The sequence below is a fragment of the Maniola hyperantus genome, chromosome 16 (genome assembly GCF_902806685.2).
Source record: "Maniola hyperantus chromosome 16, iAphHyp1.2, whole genome shotgun sequence".
NCBI classification, from domain to species: domain Eukaryota; kingdom Metazoa; phylum Arthropoda; class Insecta; order Lepidoptera; family Nymphalidae; genus Maniola; species Maniola hyperantus.
The window spans coordinates 3772802-3799800 of record NC_048551.1 but is presented as its reverse complement, the minus strand read 5'-3'; the positions used below and the strand labels follow the sequence as shown (position 1 = coordinate 3799800).

General features: G+C 37.0%; 2 protein-coding genes across 2 annotated transcripts in view; both read right to left on the bottom strand.

Annotated features, from left to right (window-relative positions):
* IP3K2 (Inositol 1,4,5-triphosphate kinase 2) overlaps positions 1–10491 on the bottom strand; it is a 142618-nt gene extending 132127 nt beyond the window's left edge. Inside the window, exon 1 of the mRNA XM_069504005.1 lies at positions 10254–10491. The gene's annotated coding sequence lies outside the window, so the exon portion shown is untranslated. The remainder of the gene's footprint in view (positions 1–10253) is intronic.
* A 4502-nt stretch (positions 10492–14993) lies between these two features.
* sbr (small bristles) lies at positions 14994–26735 on the bottom strand. The gene is made up of 10 exons (XM_034976720.2): positions 26444–26735; positions 25658–26251; positions 24474–24664; positions 23415–23524; positions 22458–22494; positions 21188–21435; positions 20831–20999; positions 20431–20595; positions 19790–19959; positions 14994–19476 (listed from the first exon to the last, which is right to left on the bottom strand). The coding sequence occupies exons 1-10, from the start codon at positions 26496–26498 to the stop codon at positions 19377–19379; spliced, it is 1839 nt and encodes a 612-aa protein (XP_034832611.1). The 5' UTR covers positions 26499–26735; the 3' UTR covers positions 14994–19376.
* Between the last annotated feature and the right edge of the window lie 264 nt (positions 26736–26999).

The following is a 26999-nucleotide window of genomic DNA, read 5'->3' as shown; positions in this document are numbered from 1 at the left end:
ATATTTAATTGCTTAGAACTCATATATTTCCGAAAAGTTTAAGGTCTCTAAAAGGAGGCTAACGTCTTAGTTACCAAGTTATCAATGCTTTTATCACCATACCGTTACTGTTTATGAAATAGGTAATACTTAGGTATTATGTAGCACCTATAGGTTGCATCTTACGTTGACATACTCATATCACGTATCTCATAAGTGAGGTAACCCGAGTACTTGTACCCTATTACTGTGATTGCGCTATTGTCCCTCGTGTGATGGGTATATTGTGTATGTAAATCTATAAATAAATCAGAAGATACGCCATACATTTCCGGTTGATGCAACAGGATTAGATTAGGATTTTATGTCAGTTCTTTATGGATTGGCAGACTTCGAGAATATTGTGGAGAACTCTCAACAATGCAGGTTCCCTCACGATGGTGTTCTTCACCGTTAAAGCAAATTATATTTAAGTAATTTAAAACGCACGTTAACTCTGAAAAGTTAGAGAGGCGTGCCCGGGATCGAATCACAGATCCCCTACTGGATGGTTGATGTCGTGATTCGGCCTATATCCTGCATATAGGCCAAATCACGGGATATAAAGATAACCAGAATGCTAGCAAAAACTTAGCGTTATTTTTATACTACCTAAACACAATCCAATACCAATAACCAATTGCCTCATTTTGTAGTTTTAGTGATTTAGTATTTTTCAAACCCGCAATGTATAGCACGCAAAACTCGGGTCAATGCCCCGCCTACGACGCGGCATTGACTCCGAGTGGCCTACTTACGCAACAGATGACAGATGTTTTATTTGCAATATATCGTTACCTTTTAAAAAATTATAGGATTTTTTAATATAATATATTTTTTCGCGTTTTTTTTTTGTGGTATCAAATCAGTAATCATCAGTAGTACCTTCGTTTTTGAGTCCGTTCTGGTTACACCCTGTATGAACCGAGACGTTGGTGGGGCCATGGGAAGTGGTGGGTTGTACCTACCACGATGCCATTCTAACAATAACCTCATTCATGAATATTCATTCCGTGACTGGACTAGCAAAAATTTTAAGAATGTTTATGTGCAGTATTATTCAGAACAATATAATACCTACCTATTATATTTATTAGGTATACGTGTGTGGTGACATCATTTTCACAGTAACGGAATTTCCTTTCGTTGACAAATTACATAAATAGTTATTGTATGCAAATATCCTTAGCTAAAAATAAATAAGTATAAGGTAGGTACTCCATTACTCATTACATTTATAATTATTATAACTGGCCGACCTGACCTGCCTGTGCTCGAGTGGTGCTGGATTTTCAGCCCAGCCTGAAAAAATTTGTGACTTTTGAAAATTATAAATAGGTAAAATAACTTTAAAAGTTTAATGTAGGTTAGGTAGTTTAATATCTGCTTTTTGGGTCTTCAATATAAATTTCTCATGAAATACATTGAAATGCCGTTGTTTAAAATTTTCGCGATAGAAAAAAAATCCGAATAATGTTGTAATGCAGCATCGATGTATTAATGCAGCCAGTATTCTTGGCACCATTCCACGCGGGCATGATTTATACAGTAATCAGATAAGGCTACTTTAACTTAAAAATGTTTCAATAATATGGGCCTTTTGGGTCTTCCCTCTAAATTCTTAATGAATTAGATTGGACGCGATAAGATACAATTTCCTCAATAGAAGAAATTCCGAAAACTGCTCTAAATATTAAATTTTTAGTTTTACACTGACTTCTCTCTCCTTCAGTATACTAAAGTGAATAAATGCATCCTTCTTATATTTTCTTGGTTTTGACCCCACGAGTCTGCGTTATTTTTTAACCCATGTGCAGATGTGGTTTGAACTCTGAGATAATAACATTATGTATTACTTACTTGTAAAGCTTGGAGTTTCTTTATGTGATCAAATCAGAAATGAGGAGATCCGTAGGAGAACTAGAGTAACCGACATAGCTCAACGGGTTGCGAAGCTGAAGTGGCAATGGGCAGGGCACATAGTTCGTACAACCGATAGACGTTGGGGTCCCAAGGTGCTAGAATGGCGACCTCGATCCGGACGACGCAGTGTTGGAAGACCCCCACTAGGTGGACGGACGACATCAGACGAGTCGCAGGGAGCCGCTGGATTTAGGTGGCGCAAGACCGTGGCGTGAGGAAGTCCCTACAAAAGACCTATGTCCAGCAGTGGACGTCTATTGGTTGATGATGATGATGATGATGATTACTTACTTATTCAGTTTATCCTTTTATACTAGATACTTATTTCAAGATATTGAATGAATGATGTTAGGCACGCAGTTTTATTACTTACCTATATGGAAAACCATGAAACTCTTATCGAGCAGTATCGTATAACGGGTTACGCAAGCGATAGCGTAGGTAATGCGAAATAGAAATGTTTCTACGCCTCATTTTTACCAAGGCTGCGGTTAACAACGAAAGTTTGTCACGACAACTATCGGGCACTAGTGGGAGTTTACAATCACTGGATTAAACCCATTCATCATCGTCCATCATGAATCATGATCAACCCATCGCCGCGCCGGCTCACTACCAGAGGCCAGTACCCGTAGTACAAGATTTAACGTCTCACCAAACCAAACCAAATTCGAGAGTCGAAATACTTCCGCGTTACAGTAAACTGGATCTTACATGCCTTGTTTTAAAGCTCAAGTTTGTCTACACTTCTACAGCCAGCGCTCCAAGCGGAAACATTGCGAAATTAAAATCAGTGGCATTGAATATTTGACTTCTTTTCAAGGCTGTTTAGGTCTATTTTACTGTAACGCGGAAGTATTTCGACTCTCGAATTTGGTTTGGTTTGGTGAGACGTAAGATCTTGTACTACGGGTACAGAGCTATCACAAAAAAAATTGTGGTCATGAACTAATAATAATAAAGTATTTTCAATTTACGAAGTAAGATAATTAGATCAAGTGGGGTTTTACTTGTGCATTCTAAAACAGATTTTAATTTATTTTTATGCATCATCGTTTTTGAATTATCGTGCAAAATGTCTAAAAATAAGACTATATTACGGAACCCTCGGTGCGCGAGCCTGACTCGCACTTGACCGGTTTTTTGGGTCAAAAGCTTACCCTTCCCTAGGATACAAGCTATGTCTGTACCAAATGTCTAAATGGATTAAACAGATGAAACGTGAAAAGATACAGACACTTTTGTATATTTTATTATATCACTAGCTTATGCCCGCGACCTCGACCGCGTGGACTACACAAATTTCAAACCCCTACCCCTATTTTACCCCTTACGGGTTGAGATTTTACACATCCTTTCTTAACGGAGGTCTTCGTCATAATAGCTATCTGCATGCCAAATTTTAGCCCGATTCGTCCAGTAGTTTGATGATCAGTCAACTTTTCCGTCGATTACAAAATATCATTACAAAGCCGGTGAATCTGTAATCAAACTAAACCACAGAATATATAATAGTACTAAATTCCCTATGTCTTAGTTTATTTCAACGATCTGTACGCACTTTTATTTTATAAACTCAAATCTTAACTCGGGCCCGAAGTCAAAATCCCACGCCAATTCTTACCTAATTATGATATTATTATGTACAGTTTCCTTTTTATAAAAAAAAACGGCCAAGTGCGAGTCAGGCTCGCGCAACGAGGGTTTCGTACTACATTTTGCAAGATAATTCAAAAACTATGATGCATAAAAATAAATAAAAATCTGTTTTAGAATGTATAGGTGAAGCCCTTTCATATGATACCCCACTTAATATAGTTATCCTACTTCGAAAATTAAAAATACTAATGATTAGTTCATTGACCACAATTTTTTTTGTGTGATGTAACCACAAATTAACGGTTTTCAGATTTTCCCCCGAATGTTTGCTATATGACCTACCTACCTGCCAAATTTCATGATTCTAGGTCAACGGGAAGTACCCTGTAGGTTTCTTGACAGACCGACAGACAGACAACAAAGTGATCCTAAAAGGAATTCGTTTTTCCTTTTGAGGTACGGAACCCTAAAAAGTAACAGTGTTAACAGCTATAAGTATACTTCCTGGTAGTAAGTACATTTTAGCTGTTTTCGGCATAACATGATCACGTTCTTGCTCGCCGGATGTAACCACGTTTCCCATGATTAATAACAGTTCTTTATGATGGTGGTCTCATTCTGAGAGAGGTTGATTGTATCATTTTGATGAGTAAGTTTCACCATTGTCATGGTCATCGTTAAGTCGAAGCTTATTCTGATTTTTTTGCATGGAAGTAGGTACTTTCACTTATTCAGTAACATTATAAGTTAGATAATACTTTTTTCACTTTGTCGTTGTTATAATATCAAAAAGTTACTTTGTTTATACAACTCTTGCATAATTGTATACCTAAATGTAAAGTAGGTATCAAAGAAATCCTAGCTAGGTAGGTATACAATTAGTCTAGCTAGTGCTTATCTGCAATCAGACCTGCTGGCAAGTGATGATGCAGCCTAAGATGGAGAGCGCTTGTCTAGAAGATGCATAGGTAACAATAACGCTAAGTTTTTGCTAGCGTTCTGGTTACACTTTGTATATGTATAATAATAATAATATGTCTATTTAGTTTGACTTATATAGGGAAACTCTGATTTTTAATCGTAAAAAATATTAGGTAACTAAATTAATAGAATTAACTAGGAAGTGTTTAGTTTTATAATTCATGAAAGATCAAATTTAAATAAAACTCCAGAAAACAACGTAGAACAATGTAGATAAAAGAGTTTAAATAAGACAACATTCGGGTAATTTACAAATCAAATATTTTGACATACAAATATCCACATTCTTCAACCAAAGATAGCCCGTATATCTGTTCAGAATACAGATCTAAATCCTTGAAACCTTGAAAACGTACTTACAAATTCATTTATACTAATTATCTCCGTCATAAAGGAATTATCTCACCGCACACTCAAGTACCATACACCTAATTTGAGGTCTTTAACTGATTAAACTTAGGCTATAGTCGTGTTCGAAAAAAAGTGCTCAAGACTACTTACTATTTTGTTTTGTGTCACCTGGTGGTAAGTGACGATGCAGTCTAAGATGGAAGCGGGAATATTCTTGTATTTTTCCCAGTACGAGAATCTGATGGCACTTACGAGCTTATAAACCACGACTATGAATTATAAGTTTAACACTCTAATATGCCGTGAGACCATAGTCAGGTATTGTAAGGGTAACTTACTTGTCAGGTACTGGAACGTTGTAAGTCACAACGTCTAGTAAGATGTGTGGGTCACCTGGACCGAATTCCGGATATAAGGATTATATAAACGTTATGGACAGGTGGACGCCTCAGCAGATAAGACTAAAAGTCAGATCAAAAAAGCGTTGGATGGAATGCGTAGAAGATAAGTATATAAGTAGGCTGTAGGCAAGTTACAAGAAAAATATCGAGATTTTTTGCAAAGACCTAATTGGTATAGGTACCTATTGCACCTAAGACGGACGTACAATCATAAAATATTATTTATAAAACCACAATAATATTATACTTAATAAGAGGGCTTCTCATTATAAAACAATTTATGAATTTAAAAGTTAATGGTTCATAGGTATCTACGTCATCATAACTAACATAAGTGATAAAGTTTCAATGAAACATCCATAGACAGGTTCAATCAACTTTAATCATAATTTAATTACCGTAGTAAATTAATATGTACTTTAAATAATTGACAAATAACCGGAACTTTCGTAGTATTAGATTGAAAACCACTTTAATATACTTTAGAAGGCTTTTATTCACTGTTCACATAATAATTTTTAGTTATAAGAGCACAAGACCAGTCCTATTTACCCATTACAAATATTTTAGATTTGGTATCAATTTGGCAAGGTTTCTCTCGAGAGGGCCATCATTTTTTTTTCGACTTACACTTTTCATTTTCAGGAGGTTCCCTGACCTACTTTTTTTTTCAAAATAAGTGTGTTTGTGTGTACTGTGTGTGTTTGTTACTCTTTTCTTTTACGCATAAACTAATATACTTCACAGATTTGGTTGAAATTTGGAATGGAGATAGCTTAAGCCCTGACTTAATACATAACCTACTTTTTATCCCGGAAAATCAAAGAGTTCCCGCAGGATTAAAATAACCTATATCCATGAGAACGAAGTCGCGGTTATCATCTAGTACCTACATTAATATAACTAACTAACCAAAACGCTAATTTGGTAAGTAATAATCTAACCACAAATTCACTTTCAATCATCGCTCGGAAGTCGGTATTATTCTGGACATCATTTCCGCGCGATGTCACGCGAACGATGCGATTCTGCACGTTCTACGCACGATATTACGCTTCCGTGTGCGACCGCTATCTGTTCTAATGGGTCTAATCAATTGCAATAATTAACAGTCGAAAGCGTGGCAAAAACTGTCTAGTTTTTGCGAGCTTTTGCAATTAATGATAACCAAGTTACATTCCCTATTGTATGATTAACTGCTATTTACCTACTTTTGCATGAAATTAAAAGAAAAATATTGTAAAACTCGTTTCCTTGTGTAAAAACTGTAAGTATTATACTTCTATATATTACTACTGGCTACTGCTGTCTTTTTGTTAAAAAGCGGAAACTGCAAAAAGTAATAGGTAAATGCTCAAGTTAGGTATGGGCAAAAAACCATAGCATTTAAAAAAGTCTTTATTTCTTAAAAAGTATGATGCTACGTAGGACTGAAATAAAATAACTAAGCCGCTTAGCAAAAGGGTGAAAATCATTAAAAAAAACATATCTCCTAAACTATTGAAAATCGCTGAACATAATATATAGGGGTGATTCGGATACCCCTTTAAATAAGGTATTCAAATTATTCTTTTAGACGTCACAACCCCGGCCACCCTGTATAATATCTACAGTAAAGAAACAATAAAGAAGGACTCAAGGAAATCTTTGATAGTTTTTAATTACATAGTTTATACCATCGTAAAACTGTGGTTATACCACTCGTAAAACTGTGGTATACCACTCGTAAAACTGTGGTTATACCACTCGTCAAACTTTGGTATTAATACCTGCAATAGAATAAGGTCATCGTACCGATAGATCATTTACATTTTCTAGGGAAATAGTATAACTGTCTATTTTAATTGGCGCCGCAGTTTCTAATTTAATTGCAACGTCGTAGTTGCTACCTACTATCATCATCGTCATCAACCAATAGACGTCCACTGCTGGACATAGGTCTCTTGTAGGGACCTCCACACGCCATACTACGCTACCTACTATAATCATGTTATAATTAAAAAGTTTGAAGTTAATTGTGCTTAAAATGATTCTTGTTTCTACGTTTAGGTACTATAGATTCATTATTGGGGACTGCTTGCTTCTCAATCGCCAGATAAACTTTATCTAACGAGAAAATTCGACATTTTGACAGATTCCCAATACAAAAACAGTCATAACGTCAAATTGATTCATTAGATAAGTTTATCTGGAGATTGTGAAACATGTCCTAACGGCGGTTACGCACTGCACTTCCGTCATCCGAGTTCTATCGGTCATCCGTGAGAATACCAGCGATTCTCTACGACATATTATTATGTAATAAGCTCCCATACAAAACAAAAAGGTTCCTTTTTTTATTTTTCGGACTAGGATCGGATCGGATTGGATGCGCCGTTAAGGTATGTACTTGGCAAATTACTTACGTCGAAGCAACAACATGCGAAAATGTGGCACCTTGACAACTGGACCCTTTGCAATTTTGTGCCAGTTGCACATATCGCGGTTAAATAAACTACACCGTTAATGTTCAATTTGGCCATAAACCACATAAAGCTGGTTGCACAAAAGATGTTCGGTAGCTTTTGAACAACATTATTTTGATGAGGTATGAATACTTACCTACTGACTTGTGCAACCCACTTTGCTTGATTTTTTAAAGTTTAACTTTAACTGTAACTTAAAATTATCAGTATGTGTGCAACTGGCCCTCAGATAGGTAATGAATGCTCAATCCTACTTAAGTAGGTACTTATAGGTAGGTCTGATTTTGAAATCGATTTACGATCGCAAGAAAAAACGACGTAAAAACTGTTACAAAAACAACATAAGTACTCGTAAGTAACTGTGTTGTAAAGTAGGTAGGTAGCACGTCATTTTACGGCACATTTTCGCGAAACTGTGTCAATATTTTATGTGCCTAAAATTACGTGTCTATCATATTTTTAGTATACTTAGGTAATTTGGTTGTACTGTAGAGGACGTAGAAGAAAATTCTTAAGTTTTTATACGGGCGAAAAACTTAAGAATTTTCCTGGAGGAAAGAAGAATTTTTCTTTTTTATTGCACCTGGAGGAGTACTAACTGCTACTTATCCATACTAACATTATAATTATACGAAAGTGTGTCTGCTAGCTTTTCATGGCCCAACAGTTTAACCGATATTGATGAAATTTGGTACAGAGTTAGATTATATCCCGACATAGGCTACTTTTTCTCGGAAAATTAAAGTTCCCACGGGATTTTTTAAAACCTAAATCCACGCAGACTAAGTCGTGGGCATCCTCTTATAGTTATCTAATGGAACTATGGTTGACTTCTAAGTTCTGACACCGCCGCCGACGTGACGCTATAATCGTCAATAACTACTTACTTACCAAAGTATATTTATCATCATCATCAATCTCTATTCTCTTTACCAAATTCCGTCAATATGGGTTAAGCAGATGGGCCCGGTCGTAAAAAGGTTATCCTAGTCAGACAGAATCTTAGTATGGATTTTATGGTTCTAATGATTTTAAAGTAAACATTTGTATGGGTACATCTATAAAGTAGTTAGTTATCTATTTGTCTTCTGATTAGGTAACGTCTACATGTACAAAAATGTAATTATGTGCTGTAATTAAAAAAAAAACAATAGGTTCACTAGTCATCTTCCCACTTAACTGGCGTTATTATAATTTTATTATAATTAGTTGACTCACAATCATAAGGAAAACTCTTTTCAATCTTTTGGCGTTTCATCGAATTGAATTCAGAGCTTGCATTCAAACTAGCTACCTAGTATGTAAACTAGATACCTAATACCTATCTACTTTTAGGTTAAATGTTTTATTTAAGTATACATAACTAGCTAATGCCCGCGACTTCGTCTGCGTGGACTACACAAATTTAAATACCTATTTCACCCCCTTCTTCTTCTTCTTCTGCCCTGCTTCTTTTTGGACGCCCCAGAATCATCAACGCCAGCGTGGTCGGCAGAGGCGACGTTGGCGTGATGAATTAGATAACTTTACAGTTACGTGGCCTGAAGAGGCAGGAAATAGGAAATGCGGTGCAAGGATCGCAGGGAGGCCTTTGCCCAGACGTGGGACAGGCACAGCACAGGCTGATTTAGATTAGATTAGAACCGGTTAGCTAAATATAAATTGTATTGTTAAATAAGTATAAGGGGAGTTAACTGATAAAGATAGTTTCCATAGATTTGTACTTAAGTAGGGAAGGACGTGGTATTTTCATGTGTGTAGGTAGGTATGCCTATTCGGTACCTAGGTATTTTAATTCATGAAATAAAGGTTATACATAAACTGTTAACTAGATAGGTACTTTTCTAAATTTTCACTTGTAGAAAATACCTAATTAGGTAGGATATAATTGAAATCAAGACTTACCTACTCATTCACAATTTAATACAGAGAAATTACGATACTTATGTATAAAAACCGGCCAAGTGCGAGTCAGGCTCGCCCAATGAGGGTTCCGTACTACAGTCGTATTTTTTCGACATTTTGCAGGATAATTCAAAAACTATGATACATAAAAATAAATAAAAATCTGTTTTAGAATGCACAGGTGAAGACCTTTCATATAATACCCCACTTGATATAGTTATCTTACTTAGAAAATTGAAAATACTAATTATTAGTTAATGACCACAATTTAATTTTTTTGTGTGATCTAACCCTAAATTCACGGTTTTCAGATTTTTCCCCAAATGTCAGCTATAAGATCTACCTACCCGCCAAATTTCATGATTCTAAGTCAACGGGAAGTACCCTGTAGGTTTCTTGACAGACAGACAGACAGCAAAGTGATCCTATAAGGGTTCCGTTTTTCCTTTTGAGGTACGGAACCCTAAAAAGTATAACATAGTTAAATATTCATATGAAACGCTGCACAAAAGTGTCAAATACCCAAAACCCAACTGACCCGTCGAACAATGCAAAGTCAGCGAATGGCAGCACAATCACATCGAAAGGGTTAACACACGGACATACTGACCTCAAAGTTCAAACTCGTTCCGCTAGCGCTTTACCGTTACACTACACATGCACAAACAATAACAATTGCAGTCTCTGAACACCAATTTCCGAGCGACGACCACTGGTTGCGACTTTCGAATAGCAACTACAAAGTACAACGCATACACGGTTGGTTCCAACCAACACTACCGATAAGTGAATCAAGAATCAAGATAATGCGAGGTACGCAGTAAAAGTATGTGTAAAGTCGGGCACACATGAAAGCGTTGATTTTCATTTTTATTCTTTAAATCTTGACTCGTCTTCGATTTTAGCATAAAGTTTTGAATCTAGATTATTCACAGCAGTTTCCGATGTTAATTTTTAGGGTTCCGTACCTCAAAATGAAAAACGGAACCCTTCACTTAAGATCACTTTGTTGTCTGTCTGTCTGTCAAGAAACCTATAACTTACTTCCCGCTGACATAGAATCATGAAATTTGGCAGGTAGGTAGGTCTTATAGCAGACATGAGGGGAAAAATCTGAAAGTCTTGAATTTGTGGTTACATCACAAGAAAAAATTAAAATGTGTTCATGAACAAAAATTGCTATTTTCAACTTTCAAAGTAAGACTACTATACCAAGTGGGGTATCATAATATGAAAGGGCTGTACCAGTACCTACATTCTAAACTAGATTTTTATTTATTTTTATGCACAACAGTTTATGATTTATCGTGCAAAATGTCGAAAAAACACGACTGTAGTACGGATCCCTCGGTATGTGAGCCTAGCTCGCACTTGGTTGTTTTTTTACTACTTCAGTTCTATTTGAATGGATTGTTCTATGTGGTTTAACTGTAAAGAACAACGCCACGAGGAAACCTGCATGTCTTGAGAGTTCTTGTAACGTTTGTTCTCAAAGGTGTGTGAAGTCTGCCAATGCATGTTTGGCCAGCGCGGTGGACATGACGTGTGCTTTAAATATAAGAAAAACACGTCGGGAAACCTGCAGAACGTCTTGAGAGTTCTTATAATGTTCTCAAAGGTGTGTGAGAACTACCAATCCACATTTGGCCAGCGTGGTGGACTCCCTGTAATCTAAAGTCTAATCTGTTATAAATCTGAAAGGGGGCCGGTGATCAGTTGTGTTGACTGATGATGATAATGATGACGATTGATGAATCGTAATGATTCTTCACCTCACTTTACAATTAGATACCGAGCTATGTTTATTGAGGTTTTCTTTATTCATAGGCAATTAGAAAGTCTAGCTTAGCTGTTATCTACGTATCTACCTGGTAATTAAATATAAACTAGTTAAGTAGGTACGAATAAGAAATAAAAAGTTGAGAACTACAAAATTTCGATTTGAGTTTCGGAATTCCTATTTATTTTATAGGTCAATTGAATGCATGAATATTTGGTCATATTATTTACTAAGTAGCTTCTTATTTATACTGATAGCCTAGTTGCTTAAAAGAATTCGGCCTCCTTAGAGGGCCTGGGGTTCGATCCCGGGAAGGCACCTCTAACTCTTCTGAGTCAGGTACCTATATAGTTTTTAGCGATTAAGTACTATAATAAATCTTATAAACATCGTGAGCAGATTTTTCAATAATATGTGTGAAGTCTATCAATCCGCTCTTGGCTATGGCTACTTTGGCTAGCGAGTGGATATGGAAGCCCTTCTCATTCTGAGAGGAGACCTATTCTCTATACTGGATGGGTAGGTATTATTGATGCGAAAATCGCCGAATCGCTATGGTCCGCTGTGTGCACTAGGCATAAGTAATTTGTGCTGAACTGCACTACACAGTACCTAGGTATACCCACTATAAGATTGGCTCAATGATTGTCACAGAATCTTTTCTCCGCTCATAGCTCGGTCGATGACTCGGCTCGTCAGCCGTGACAAAATGTTGACAAATACGAACTTACTTACTTACTTTTTAACCGACTGTGCAGGCGGACACAATAAATATATTATTAGATAGCCTGTATATCTGTGCCTGTAGGTTTAGTGTATATTATCAAGGTCCAAGACAGGGTGTTTTTAGGATTCCGTAGTTGGTATCTACTGTACTTACCTAATTATAATCATCTTATCTCAACTTAAAGTACTTTTTTTAGGAAGCTGTTTAGCAATACGTCTTTACAGAAAGGTAACCTATAAAGTTGCTTTTTAAAAACCTAATTTTAAATGGATGAAGTCGGGGTCATCATTATTTTTTTTGTTTCTGAGTATACTTGCCTCCGTATACGGATCTATGTAAGTACCTATATCCGGATACTTTTATTTTTATACCGGAAAATCCAATATTTCCCTTTGGATGTTCGAAAAACCTAAGTCCACGCCAACGAAGTCGCGGAAAAAAGCTAGCGTATTATATGGGTAGGCAAGTATAGTCCGCAACAGGTCGAGATCACAATCGGGGTATGAGGCGGGGGGAAGCCCCGCACACTCGCGCTTGCCCGCACCGGGTTAGCGTGGAGGCTCCCCACCCTGATTTCCTCCCCGATTGCTATTTCGACCTGTCGCGTACTATAGGTATTTATTAAGTAGGTAGGTAGGTCCTGCCTACAGCTCTTATGAAAAAACCATCAAAAAATAGGATCACGAAATGACTAAGCAAGAAATGCTATTGTTGTTACATTTCGTGTTGCGGTTATGAAGAAGGAAAAAACAAACATTTTTTTAACTTAAAATATTTTTTCAAGTCAGCGAAGCGTAAAATCAACTTTGTCAAAAAGTGATAGAGTCACAATTAGAATATCATAAGGGTACACATTACGACCGTATGCTTCGAAACCTTATTTACATGGAACGACCTGGGGACGACGCAGGTCACCCGTCAGAGGAAATCCCAGCTTCAGTTTTACAGGAAATTCATATTATCCACTTTATTCAAACGATAAAGTTTAATCTTGCTTTGCATTTACGCAGGGGCGTTTAAAAACTTGACGTGTACAGACCTACTTAACTATTCTTCCACCATACTGTAGGTTCTATAGGCACCTACAATCTTTATTCCTACTGGTACTATATTACAGTGAAACAAGGTCATGTACCTAAACAAGTTTCAGGAGTTTCCAAGACAAGAAATAAGAATCTTTACAACGGACGTACGTTTGCAGAATTACCTACAGCAGATTTAGTACCTCAGAACTGCCAATTTTTGGCTATGTGTCATTTTTGTTTGCAATATGCTAATTCGTACATATACATACACGTCATCTACACATACTTAGATAGAAGTAAGTAGGAATCAGCTTTGTGCAATGTGCACCGAAGTAGGTAGGTACATTCTACATAACTCGCCAAACAGAATTATTCGATTGTTTGTATTAAATACAAAATCGAATTAAAACCTACGTACCTAGTACTTATTTCATTATTTCTTCCTACTTGTTTCGTCAAATCGAGAAAAATTTCTATGTAGTCCCTACAAAATGACTTCAAAATACGGTTCACCTTTAAAATAAGGACTAAAATCGTACTTTTGTCATGAAATTTGACACATAAGTTAAAATAGCGGGTTAGAACTCATTTTTTACGCATTATACTTGCTTACCTACTCAATAATAAAAACAATGTACTTAGGGGTGAGTCGCAATTACTGACTTGTAAAATTCCACAACTTATCGTGTCATATTACTCCGAATACAGTTATCATTAGTCAACAAGACGCATCTCGATTCTCGTGGAAGATTTTCAACGGGGACTTACTGTAAACTCTAGCCGAGCAGAATTACTACACCTGCTTCAAGTCGCGTATAAGTTGCATCATCTACATTTTTTACTGTGTGTCACTTCAAAATCTTAGTAGGGCCTGATACAAGCTTAAGGGCTTATTCCATCCTCCTAAATAAGACGTCCTAAAGGCTAAACGGTATAGTTACCATCAAACTAGCCAACTTTGCCACTCAATGATACTATGCCCAAAAACCAATTTATAAAAATCAATTGCAGCTTTTTTATCCCAACAATTCCCCGCGGGATTTTAGGCCCATCCGTTATACCTACCTACATGCAGATATAGCTTAGGTACATATCGAAGATTGACATAGGCTACTTTTATCCAGAAAAATCAAAAAGTTCCTACGGGATAACAAAAACCTAAATCCGCGCGGTCGGAAGTCGCAGCAGACATCAGCTAGTATACATTTTTCATCTTCAAAAAAGCAGTTTGTTGCACAGCCATGAAAGCAAGCAGGTCTACGAGGCTTAACTGCTTAATACCTTGCCTGTCAGACCGATCGAGATCAAATCAGCTATCTAAACAAACCATGGTACTTTATCAATCTTCAAACATACCTACTTTACGGTATGACGTAGGTTCTTTGTGAAGTCGACACTTGACGAAGTTTATAGATCTAAGATGATTATATGTACCTAAATTAATAAACTAAGTATAATTTTTTAAAGAACACAATTGAGTAGGCTAGTAACTCATTTTTCAGTCTCAGCCGGCATAGCAATATAGATCGATGAAAAAATTAGTATTTTACCACATTATTCACCATCATCATCATCATCAACAACAACCCATTGCCAACTTACATGAGTCTCTTCTCAGAATGAGGCCCATATAGTTCAGATAGTCAATTGCGGATTGGCAGACACTTCACACATCTTTGAGAACATAATGGAGAACTGTCAGCGATTTCGGCTTACATTAAAAATAATATAAGTACAGAAAACAAAAGGGCGACCTTAAAGTGATCTTATCTTAACATAACTAACTTAAATTACGGAGAGGATTTCAAATGAAAACGCTTATTATTCGAAAATAAAACTTTATTCACGCAAACCGTAATCATTCTAGAATGTTAAATACCCTAAGTTCTCCCTAAGCACAACCCAAAACTGGCACAGATGAGGGCATCCTCAACGTACAGCCAAGTAAATACCGTACCGTGACAACATGGGACCATGGGAGAGAACACCATACAGCTAACCCACAAGGAGTATCCAGGGGGTTCCGCCGCCAATATTCCGAGGCAATTTACCCCACGTAAACACCATAAGAATACACCATGTGGCTGCACAATCATGTGACAACCTTGTCTACGGACACCATAAAACCGGCCGTTTATGAGGACTTTAGCCCGAAAAACTCAACGTGTGCCACCCCCATTTCCCCACAACTACAAACTCACTACATTCTCTTTTTTAACCTAAACTAAATTAATTTCTGAAACGAAACTTTAAATCTAATTATTATGAATTAGTTATTATATTTTTAATCAACTCAATTATTTACATTTTTGTGAAACAGTTGTTACTACAAAATATTTAACAGAACTATGTTTATTACTCAAAAATACATTATGATAAAAATAAATTCGAAATAACATCAGATTTTTGGAGCACGCTCACATTTTTGCTCACTTTTTAGTGGACACTAGAATTTTTGATATTTTACAATGGCAAATAACCAGCTAAAGTTTAAACAAAGTTTTTATTTGTCCACAAAAAATATTAATAAAGCATGGCCTATTATCACTACCAAATTATTATTATTTATTAAAGGAAGTATTATAGAAAACAATCTAATTGATAGCACTAAAAGGGAGCAAAATACCCCTTTAGTGTTATCAACAACCAAAAGATTTTAGTGAAAACATTATTCTTTATATGTTTTCCTGAAGAATAACTATGTTATGATATCTATTTTCGATTGATCTATGGTAAATAAATATTTTTTCATTTTTTTTTTCATTTTCAGTACAAAACAATACATAATTTATAATATTTTGAATTTATATACTTTGCCATGGTTATGAAAGGTATAAACCAATTTTGTGATAAAATTATCTAAGCTATCCAATTACAATGTACATACAAAGAAAAGGACAGCTATATTACATGTCAATATTTTGTATGTGCAAAAAAATAGCTATTACAATTACTACATTCAAATATCATTGCAAACGGATTTTCTACGAATTCCTTTAGAACACCCGACGTATTACCACGTTATAGAGAAAATATACGCTTTTATGATTTTTAGGCGATAACCGATCCGAGAAGGCCGACTTTTTTTTCCGAGTTGTGCCACACATGACACAGTTTATTCCTGCGCTTCTTCTGCTTAAGGTGTTTTGGCTTAATGCTCCGGGATAACCAAGTCTGGGATGTCTGGTGATGTGTGGCACAACTTTAAAAAATAAACGTTTTTTCTTTATGAAATAAATAAAGCTAATAATCAATCCTATCTGTAATCTTTCGATAAGATTCCTAGCAACGTTACTAGTAAATTATCAACAGATCACGGATAAGTTGGTTATTAATTTTGGCCGTTGGAAAACTCGAATCGAATCCGAATGTTGATTTTACACTGCGTCCGTTTTGAAGACTGTTGCTTGACTAGGATTCGGATCGGACGCAGTGAACAAGCATTCATACACTTGTGTGCATTTTGTGGTTAATTCGGTCTATGACCAATGCTCCAAGTTGGAGATATTCTCGTTGGAAAATGAATCGCTTCGGATCTAGTGTGCAAACCCTTATACAAATAGTATTTCGGATTGAGAATTCTCGGATTCGGATCGAGAGCGTAACTGCGATTACGCAATGCACTTCCGTCATCCGAGTTCAATCCGTCACCCGTGAGAATACCAGCGATTATCTACGACATATGTCATAAGCTCCCATACAAAACAAAAAGGAACGTATTCTCACAGACTTGGAGTGGATGAGTGCGTAACCGCCGTAAAAGCCTAGGCATAAAAACGTACCGCGTGCGAATGCGTCGGTGTCCTAAAGGTGTAACGATTATAAAGTTTTTTGGCGTTTAAACTATTGTGAGTGAACATTATAAATATAAATGCTACCGGCTGTAGTCGAATGGTTAGTCGACGTAAGCCCGACTAGTTTTATCGGTAGTCAGTATCAACCGAGACGCGTTTGCGATGGGTTCGTAACTAGTCGGGTTTACGTCGACTAATCACGTGAGTATAGCCGGGAGCATTTATACGATTATAAACTTTTTTTATTTTGAAACAAGTTTTGTAACTTTTTAATTTGGAAACCATGTATCAAACAATTATTTATACAACAACACTTATAACTATTTTCTTAAACAATATTTACAAGTCAAATAAGGATTGATATCAAACATAAGAAAGCCGAACGAAACAATATTTTTTGATAAAACTCCTGCACAAAAACTGTCTAAGCGACAGCGATTAAAAAATCGCTTGTTATCAAACAATTAGAGTGAAGCCACACGATGCGTTGCGTTGGCAGTGCGGCGCTTGAACAGTACCGCTGCGTCATCCTACTTATCATATAATCGCTGTATCATGCCACACGATGCGTTGCTACGTCGTGCGGCGCCGCACCGCACGCGCTACGGATTTGAGACCAGAGAGACGAGTTGGGGAGGGGTGGTGCGCTGCAACGCCATACTTTCTGCCAGAGCGGCAACGCATTGCCCATGTGGCATCCAATACTGAAATCCACAGCAGTACGGCGCCGCAATGCACTGGGAACGCATCGTGTGGCGTTAGTCTTAATGTATGAAATAACTTTTATACTTGCAGATCAAGAGATATCCGTTCAACACAAAACTTCGCTAAATTGACACGACTGCTCCTTCAGTTGCCAAGTATTTTTTAACCGAGCACTAAATTTTGACATTTTGAGTTTATGTATTAAAAATATGTTAAATTAAAGTTTATTCTACAGTTCAGAGGATTATAAGGCGCCATCTCCACGGATAAGAGAATCGCGGCGATAGTCTCGTCGTGTCACAAAATTCGATACAAACTCTATGAGCCAATCTCATTATCGCAGCGATAGTTTGTATCGAATTTTATTTATTTTATTTTTCATGTACAGTAATAATAAATTAAGTTACATTGGAAATTTTTTCCACACGGCGAGCCTATCGCCATGATTCTATCGTCCGCCCTTAAGATTGAGTTAAAACGAGACAGATTTATGTGACAGATATAGCTGTCTCGTTTAACTCAATCTTATGTAACGATTAAGCGACTCTGAGTACGGCGCTTAGACTGATTTAGTTTATTTTTTAATGCTGTCACTTTTTGGTAACCGCATTATACTTTGGTATAGTATGCATAGTATAGTGCGCGCAAAATAAGAAGTCCAATCTGAAGACGAGGCGTATGACTGCGCATTGTACAAAAACCCTTGGTCCTTTAGTTTGGTTTGACCCTTAGTCCTGTGCAAGTCTCTATATTGTAACTTCAAATTGGACTACTTGCAGAGTGAACTAGAGTGAGGGAACTCTCGGTTTGATCCCGAATCCACAATATGTCAAATATTAGACTACGGTGACGTGAAATCAAAGAAAAATAGAGCAACTTTAGAGCTACCTGCGTCAAATGTACTAACATTTGAGGTCTGCCAGTGATGTCGAAGCCTCGACGTTTCGTTAGAAGTTCTCTAACTGTCGTGAACTGTGCTACTTGTTTTGCCATCACTGGACTGTTTTTGTCATGCCAATTTAATGAAGTTATCACTTACGACTATAACTTTACGAGAAATATAACTTGGTACAATAAATCTATAACGCGTGCCTATAGAGATACGAATCGAAACGAAGTAGCGCTAATCATTCGGTCTCATTCACATACACTACACAAGTATACTGTATAAGTGAGATCGAATAATTCACGCCACTCTTTTCAGTTTGTGTCTTTCAATAGCTCGCCTTATATCTAATGAACTTTTTTAATCAGGCACTAACAGATATTGAAATTTTAAATTTTATAAAAACACTATCACATAATGTGATAAATAGTATTAGCAAAATGGAAAGTATTTGTACAACAATAATATTATTACATTTCCAGTTTTGTTTTATATTTTTTCATTTTTTTTCTGTTTTTTTAACCACAAGGCAATGTTAGTATTATTTTTCATAAAAAGATAAAAAAACTTTTTTTGTGCATTATAACATTACAATTTACAAACTAAAAAAACTATTAATTCATTGCCAATAATTTTTTTGGCAGATTTTTTTTAAATATACACACTATAACAGTCCGTTCTTCCATCTTCATCCACTCTTCATTGACTCTTGGCTTTAAGTAACAAGGAACCGTCTATATACACAATAAGGATTCCGTTTTTTCTTTTCAGCAACGGAACCCTGGAAAGGCACAGCCACTGGGAGCAGCAACCAGTTCATTTGACGAAGGCCTCTGAAGGTATTTTGCCTTCTGAGTGAAGCTGGTTGAAGATGAACAACGCACGTTGGTAATCCCAACCGGTTTCTTGTAGACAACTGTAATGGAAAAACTTAATATGTAATGAACATCTATCTGACCGATATAATATAAACTATTAAATAAATAATTGGAATTAACTATTGGAATTGTTATTTTTAATCATCCTCTCTAAGAGATCTAAAATATAGAATATAATCTATATATATAAAAGGAAAAGGTGACTGACTGACTGACTGATCTATCTTGAAAGTACTCAGAAAAAACACAAACGTCGAGAAGCGTTACCTTACGTGCAGTTCGTATGAACTCTATGTCGCTTGGACTACTCGCGCTGGGGTGATGTAGGCTAAGAGACAGTGAACTACTTACTTGATGCTCCAGTGCTCGTTCATACCCGTCTGCTGTCCGAGCATGTTCAACATCATGCGTTGGTTGTCGTCGTGTAGTGCTGGTGTCGCGGCCACTGGCGCTTGGACTATTTGTACTGGCTGTTGGACGACTGGTTGGTCGGGAGTGCCTGTTGAGAACGCTTTATCTTCCTGCAGATGAAAAAGATTGATCAACAGGACAGAAATAGGGAAGAAAATTTGAATTGTATCAGTAGAGCTTTATTTTTGCCCACTTTATTTTTCTACTAACGACCCGCCCCGGATTCGCACAGGTAGCTTATTACAATTTTAGAGATCTTTAATTTTTTGAAAATAAAATATAGCCTATGTTACTCGGGAATAATGTAGCTTTCAAAATCGGTTCAGTAGTTCCAGAGATTACTTCCTTCAAACAAACTTACAAACTTTACCTCTTTTTAATACTTATGAAGAAGTAAAAGCGTAGCTGGAGCCCAAATAGGCAGTCCGCTTTTTTGCACAAAAAATGCAGTGCAAACTGCAGTGGGAATTTTCTGAAAACTTATGTTAAGTGCAGTAAAGAATTTATCTTTCAATTTCAGAATTTTTTCGCAAATAAAGTTTTAAGGTTAGAAATGCTTAAGAAATTTTGCAGAATCTTGCCTGTTCTCTGGTGGGGTTGGTAACGAACAGCATATCATTGGTGATGGAAAATCCGCCGTTGCTGTTGGGTACGATCACAAACGTTCGGTGGAACGCCCTGATCGGGTTACCGGTTACGTTCGTCTCTCTGTATACTCCATTCATAGTCACTACTATCAAACCAGGCTGTGGACAAAAAAAGTCAAGTAAACAAAACGTTAATGCGACTTAAAATACAACTAGCGCCATCTAGTTAGACTTTTCATAGTCAAAGTCAAACCATTTATTCCGCAGCGCGGAGATTGCCACCGGACTTGACATCACCTCCGCGCGCGACAGCGTAACTATCGCCCGAAGCGAAGGGAACATAATAAATGACACCAATGAAATGAAACGGTGTACAGAATTAGTTACAACTTACTGTAAACACTGGTAAATCGACAGCGAATCCCAACAGGTCATGTTTAGTTTTCGGCAAATCTGACAGGAAAGAGACAACTTGCAGTTTGCCGATCTTCAAGTATCGACGTCTGGATTCCCTTTCCATTATCCTAAGTATGTTTCGACTTTTTGATATGTACGCATTTAGTCTGTAACAAAAAAATGCATTTTAAATCTTCTATCCTTATTATATGCATGTGGAAGGAAAATGGTGAGAGGAGGACCAAAGCAAAGGTGTTTGGGTTGCGTGAAAATCAAAGGGTTCAAGCGGGATTAAAAAGACGTATATCTATGCGGATGAAGTCGCGGGTATCATCTAGTATAATATAAGACCTACCTGTTTTCAGGAGCATTTCTGCAATCGCCAGTGAGGTATGATGCCGCCATGGATAACATAGCAGTTTCATCGTACGCCTCAAGCAATGGCTGCCTGGACTCCGAGTCATATATCGCGAAGTATTGCGTGAGGAAGTCCCGGACTAAGGTCTGGCCGGCCTGGTCTATGAGGAACCACTGCCTGTTGGGAGGCAGGCTGACTTCGTCGGACACGTCGAAGCCGATCGCTGGGGGGAGATCCACGCCGTCCTATATAATGAGTCAAAAGTCATCTATCTTCATCTTTCCTACTCTTTTGTAATGCAGTGTTTGGTTCGCAATAATAAAAAGACCAGTCAAGAGCGAATCAGACTTGCACATGAAGGGTTCCATACCATCATACAAGGTACTTATGCCTAAAACACTGCAAGTTAATGACGGACTGCGCCATCTATTAGTAAATTATTTTTTCGTGAACAAATATTTAAATATATAAAAGGAAAAGGTGACTGACTGACTGACTGATCTATCAACGCACAGCTCAAACTACTGCATGGATCGGGCTGAAATTTGGCATGCAGATAGCTATTATGACGTAGGCATCCGCTAAGAAAGGATTTTTGAAAATTCAACCCCTAAGGGGGTGAAATAGGGGTTTGAAATTTGTGTAGTCCACGCGGACGAAGTCGAAAGCATAAGCTAGTTTAATTTAATTTAAAACATCTTTATTGCATAATGCTGACAAAGAATAAAAAATACAGGACATGCTTAAAACAAAGTTTAAATTTTTTGTGTGATGTAATCCACAAATTCACGGTTTTTGGATTGTTTCCTTTACTTTTGCTATAAGACCTACCTACCTGCCAAATTTCATGATTCTAGGTGAACGGGAAGTTTTCTTGACAGACACGACGGACAGACAGACAGACAACAAAGTGATCTTATAAGGGTTCCGTTTTTCTTTTAGAGGTACAGAACCTTAAAAATCACATCAATCCGTTGCACTGTTGCGATTAGTTTGAAAAACAAACTAACAAACCAATAGACCAACAAACAAACACACTTTCGCATTTATAATAAGGGTACTGATTACGAAAATCTATATAAAAATAAAAAGTAAAATTGTTTAATTTTTTATGACCGTTTTGCAAAGCACTTCTGGTGGAGGGTCTACATTATAAAGAAAACCAACATGCAATATATCTTTCTAGACCCAGCATTTTGTGTTACACATTGATGTCAGTCAGTCATTCAGTTTATCCTTTTATTATATGGTTGTTTTTCTAACTTACCAGTCTCACCAATTTGGGAAACTTCTTCCGGATTTCACTGGACAAACATGGGAAGATATAACTCTGAAACTCACACAGTATTATCCAATCCAAATTCCAATAGAATATGGGTGACCAATCAACATTGAGCTTGGCTGCGGTATGCTGCACTATGCTCTATCACTCCTCTAAGATTATAAGAAACGAAAATCCTTGCTGCTCTGCGCTTTTTTAAAGAGCCACCGAGCAAGTACCGAACATGCGTCCTCCCGCGTTTCGGCCCATATAACCGCGAGGTTGGTGGGCCCATGGGTGGTGGTGGGTTGGTCTGCGCTTTCTAAGGCTGTGCTTTGTTTAAAATTAAAACAGCAAGGACTATGCAATACGTGCTGGCTTGCTCAGCATCGCATTACCCACCTCGCTTAGTCTTTCGACTATATCGCTTGCACTTCTGCGTACTCAAGTCGCGCTGTCGCAGTCGTACTGCAAAGCTCAATGTTCTTTGTAGTAAAACATAGAACCGGAAAGTTAGCTGAGCACAGCACAGCACAGCGAAGCAAGGCTCAATGTTGATTGGTCACCCTAACTTTGACAGCTGTTGTACTGACTTTACAACTTTGTTATGTATAGTCTGTACAAAATGACTCCTCTAAAACTTTTGAGTATTTGCATCTTTTTCTTACTAATGTGATAAGAAAAGGACAGAAAAACCTAGTATAATTTAGAACTGTCAAACCTCGAAACTTTGCCAGTCATGAGCAGAGTGCACTAAAATTTGTAGTCTTTAAATTTAAAATTCATTTACTGTCCTTTTTTAGAAATATTAAAAAGAAAAGGATGCGATACTCTAAATTTAGTTTAGAGAAAAACATCAGAATCGATGCCACTGTCTCAGTAGTCATTACCCATAATTCAGGGTTAACCCTTGGATTCTTCCTCGCTTCGTCACTGCACAAATGTGGTCTGAAATAACATTACCTCACGTAAATGTCATGGTCACTGAACCTGTTCACCAGTGGGTTTCCTTTGAGGTACAGCTCTACAAGGGGGAGGGGCTTGAGTGGATACATGGACCCCAGGTATGGTATCTGAAAAGAGGTTAAACTTGGTAAGTTCCTTGAGAAGTAACTCCCTTCAGTGGTGTTCCCACTAGATTACAACATAGGGTTATTCAACGGACGGACCAAAAAATTCCTGAAAGGCCAGCACAGCTCAGTTCCTCTGGTGCTGCAAATGTTCATGGGCGACGGTAATCTAAAAATCAAGTGACCCGCCTGCTCGTTTGCTCGCTATCTCTATTTAAAAAAAGTTTAACAACCTATTTGGCTGTGGTAAGCAGTAAGCACTGTTGATTGGTCAGGCTGCACAGATGAGGGACGGTCCTCAGGGTACTTTTACTTCATTAAAATAGGTTGTTTACAACAAACTACATTAAAGCACACGAACATACAGTACGCGGGAGAAAATCTAAATATATAAAAGGAAAAGGTGACTGACTGACTGACTGACTGATCTATCAACGCACATCTCAAACTACTGGACGGATCGGGCTGAAATTTGGAATGCAGATAGCTATTATGACGTAGGCATCCGCTAAGAAAGGGTTTTCAAAATTCAACCCCTCAGGGGGTGAAATAGGGGTTTGAAATTTGTGTAGACCACGCGGACGAAGTCGCGAGCATAAGCTAGTAATACATAAAACTTTAGAAAGAAATAGTGGTTTTGTAGTGCCAATGCACTGTCGTTGAGACCGACAAAACGTCGTATAGGTATTCGTGACTGAGACAACGCTCTACAAAGCTGAAATCTTATTCTAAGGGTCGATGTACATCATTTTCTGCCACTTTGCCTATGTCTTTTACTGTACATAAAATCCCCATAAAAGAGGACATTGACAGACTAGATAGTAAATCAATATGCATTATAAAATATTACTGAATTAGCTCAGGTCTAGTGTACTGGAAACATTCAGTTGTGGCTTTACATACTAGCAAAGACATGCAATTTAATGGAAAATGAAAAAAAATCACATGTTACCTTGTTGTCACCTAAGTACAGTATTTTCAGGTTTTTTAACTTGACACACAGGGCCTTCAGGTGTTCAATCCCATGGAGCTTATTGTCATTCAGGTTTAAAGCTTCTAGGTCTGGAATGTTCTCAGCAATTATGTCTATTGCGGCCAACATGATCATGGGGCGGAACAGTGCACAGAATATGTCAGACAAATCTGTAACAAACAAGAAAATGTATGGTATATAAATATATAATAATGGTAAATATATGAAGGGTTTAATCCATAGTCAGCCAAACTGGCCCAATGAGCATTGGCAGACTACACATCTTTGAGAACATGGAGAACTCTTCGGCATGCAGGTTTCCTCACGATGTTTTCCTTCACCGTTAAAGCAAGTCATATTTGTTTTTTTTTAAACAACTCTGAAAAGTTAACTATTTAGAACTATTAATGCCAAAAAAGACAGAGAATGAATTTAAATAGTAGTGCTACTCTACATAATTAGTGCTAGTCCTCAGGTTTGACAGTTTTAAATTAAGTTTGTATATCCTTTTCTTATTACATTTGCCAGAAAAAGATGTGAATACTTTAAAATTTAGTTGCCATCACAATCAGTACCAAAATTTAATTAAAACTTATAGGTTTAGATGGATACTGTATTGAAAACAATTTGATAAACCTTCAAATTGTTTTTAATCCAGATTTTGTAGTGCAGAAAGGTAAACCTACAAAACTTAATATTTTACTAGATGATGACTTTATCTGCATGGATTTAATTTCCCTATTTATTTTTTACCATATTTAATGGGATAATGTCTAAATGCCCTATGTCCTTCCTAGGGAAGAAAGCTAATGTACCAAATATCAAAAACTGCTGGGGCATGAAAAGCTAGCAGACAGACAGACAGACACTTTTGCATTTATAATATTAGTATGCAAATTAGTATGGATGATATGTACAGATTTTTACTATTTGTTATTGGCAGTTTATACTGTAATATGTCCCATGATGTAGATGCATTTCATGAAGTCTGTTGGCTATGTTTGAGTGAGTGGACACATATACATGTGCCACTCAGTCCCCACCATAAGGTGGTCAATGTTATGCATACAAATATGTTAATACTTATTACTACAACTTACTACTACAACCAATAGGCTGAGTATACTTCCTGAAAACGAACTAGACCAGTATGTAATATTTACCTGGATCAGAATGAAACTTTGTCAAATCCAAAGCTTTAGTCGCAGCATTGTACCTCTTGGCCATCGCAAGCTTCATCTTCTCTTTCATATCTGCGTCGATGTTCACATTAGGCACAGAGTTGCGCACAATAACAACCAGTTTAAACCCATCTGACATAACAATCTTTCTATCAGCATTAAACAGCTTTTCTGCTATTTTTGCATCATCAACATAGAATACAGCGGCGTTGCCATTTATTTTGTAGTAATGAGGTATGAACACATCCGGTGATAAATGGCTCAATAGTACTCTTAAAATTACGTCTTTCTCATGTTTAGCTCCATATGGTATTATTATTTGATACCAAGGTAGTAACCCAGGTATGAACCTCTTTCTGCCAGCCGGCCGTGGTGCAGGAGACCCAAGTCTTCCTCCTCTAGGTCTAAAGCCTTTCCTGTTAGGTCCTTGACCTCCAGATGCCCCCATATCAATGTCTCCATCCAACAATAATTGCGATGCTTCATTCCACGATCTGAATTTACTCTTTCCTTTATTCGTACCAGGTTTAAAGCTGACTCGCCTGGTGTTATTAGAGTGTGCACGGTCGTCATGTTCTGTAAATCGAAAACAATATTACCAAACAAATATTATGAACAATATTATATGCAAAGTTGAGTCGTATAGAAGTTCAGTAGGTACTTAAATGTAATTTTCCCAACCACTCAACAGAAAGCCGAATATCTCTCAAAATTCCCAAGTAAAAATCGTTTTGATATAATATGTGTTACCTAAATAAGTACACTTACCAAAGTGCAAGTCATTTGGCTTCCAATTCCTCAATCTTCCTCCACGTTTAGGCATGGTGTTTACAAAAAAGTTGCACAAGTGACAAGTTACAAGTAAAACTATTAACAAAATTATATTTTATCGGTGTTTGTATTATGAACTGCACTTGCCATAAATTTAAACGCACAAAGCAGTGGTCTTATTTTCAAGTTTTTCTTGCAAAATGCAAATTTTAGGTTTTCTTTTCCGTAATTATCCGTAATGGCGACAGCGGATTAGGCGTCGTGACGTGACGTCACAATATTATTGCCTTTGGTTCAAGCTTTGGTTGAATTCAATTGTGTTACCATAAAATTTATGTTAAAAACTACTACTTTATAAGAATAATCCAAACTTATTATTATAAATGCGAAAGTGTGTCTGTCTAGTGTCTGTCTATCTGTCTGCTAGCTTTTGATGGCCTAACAGTTTAATCGATTTTGATGAAATTTGGCACACAGTCATAATTATTACCACCGCTAATATTTAAAAAAAATAGCTTACATCCCAGGGAAGGGCATAGCCTACTTTTTATCT

Bases quoted from the DNA above. Each gene is read 5' to 3' on its own strand.
- sbr (XM_034976720.2), bottom strand. From the start codon at position 26,498: ATGCCTAAACGTGGAGGAAGATTGAGGAATTGGAAGCCAAATGACTTG. The intron at 26,252-26,443 runs GTAAGTGTACTT...TTCGATTTACAG, and splicing joins GCCAAATGACTTGCACTTTG to AACATGACGACCGTGCACAC. The intron at 22,495-23,414 runs GTAATGTTATTT...ATGTTTGTCCAG, and splicing joins GACCATGACATTTACGTGAG to TGAAATCCGGAAGAAGTTTC.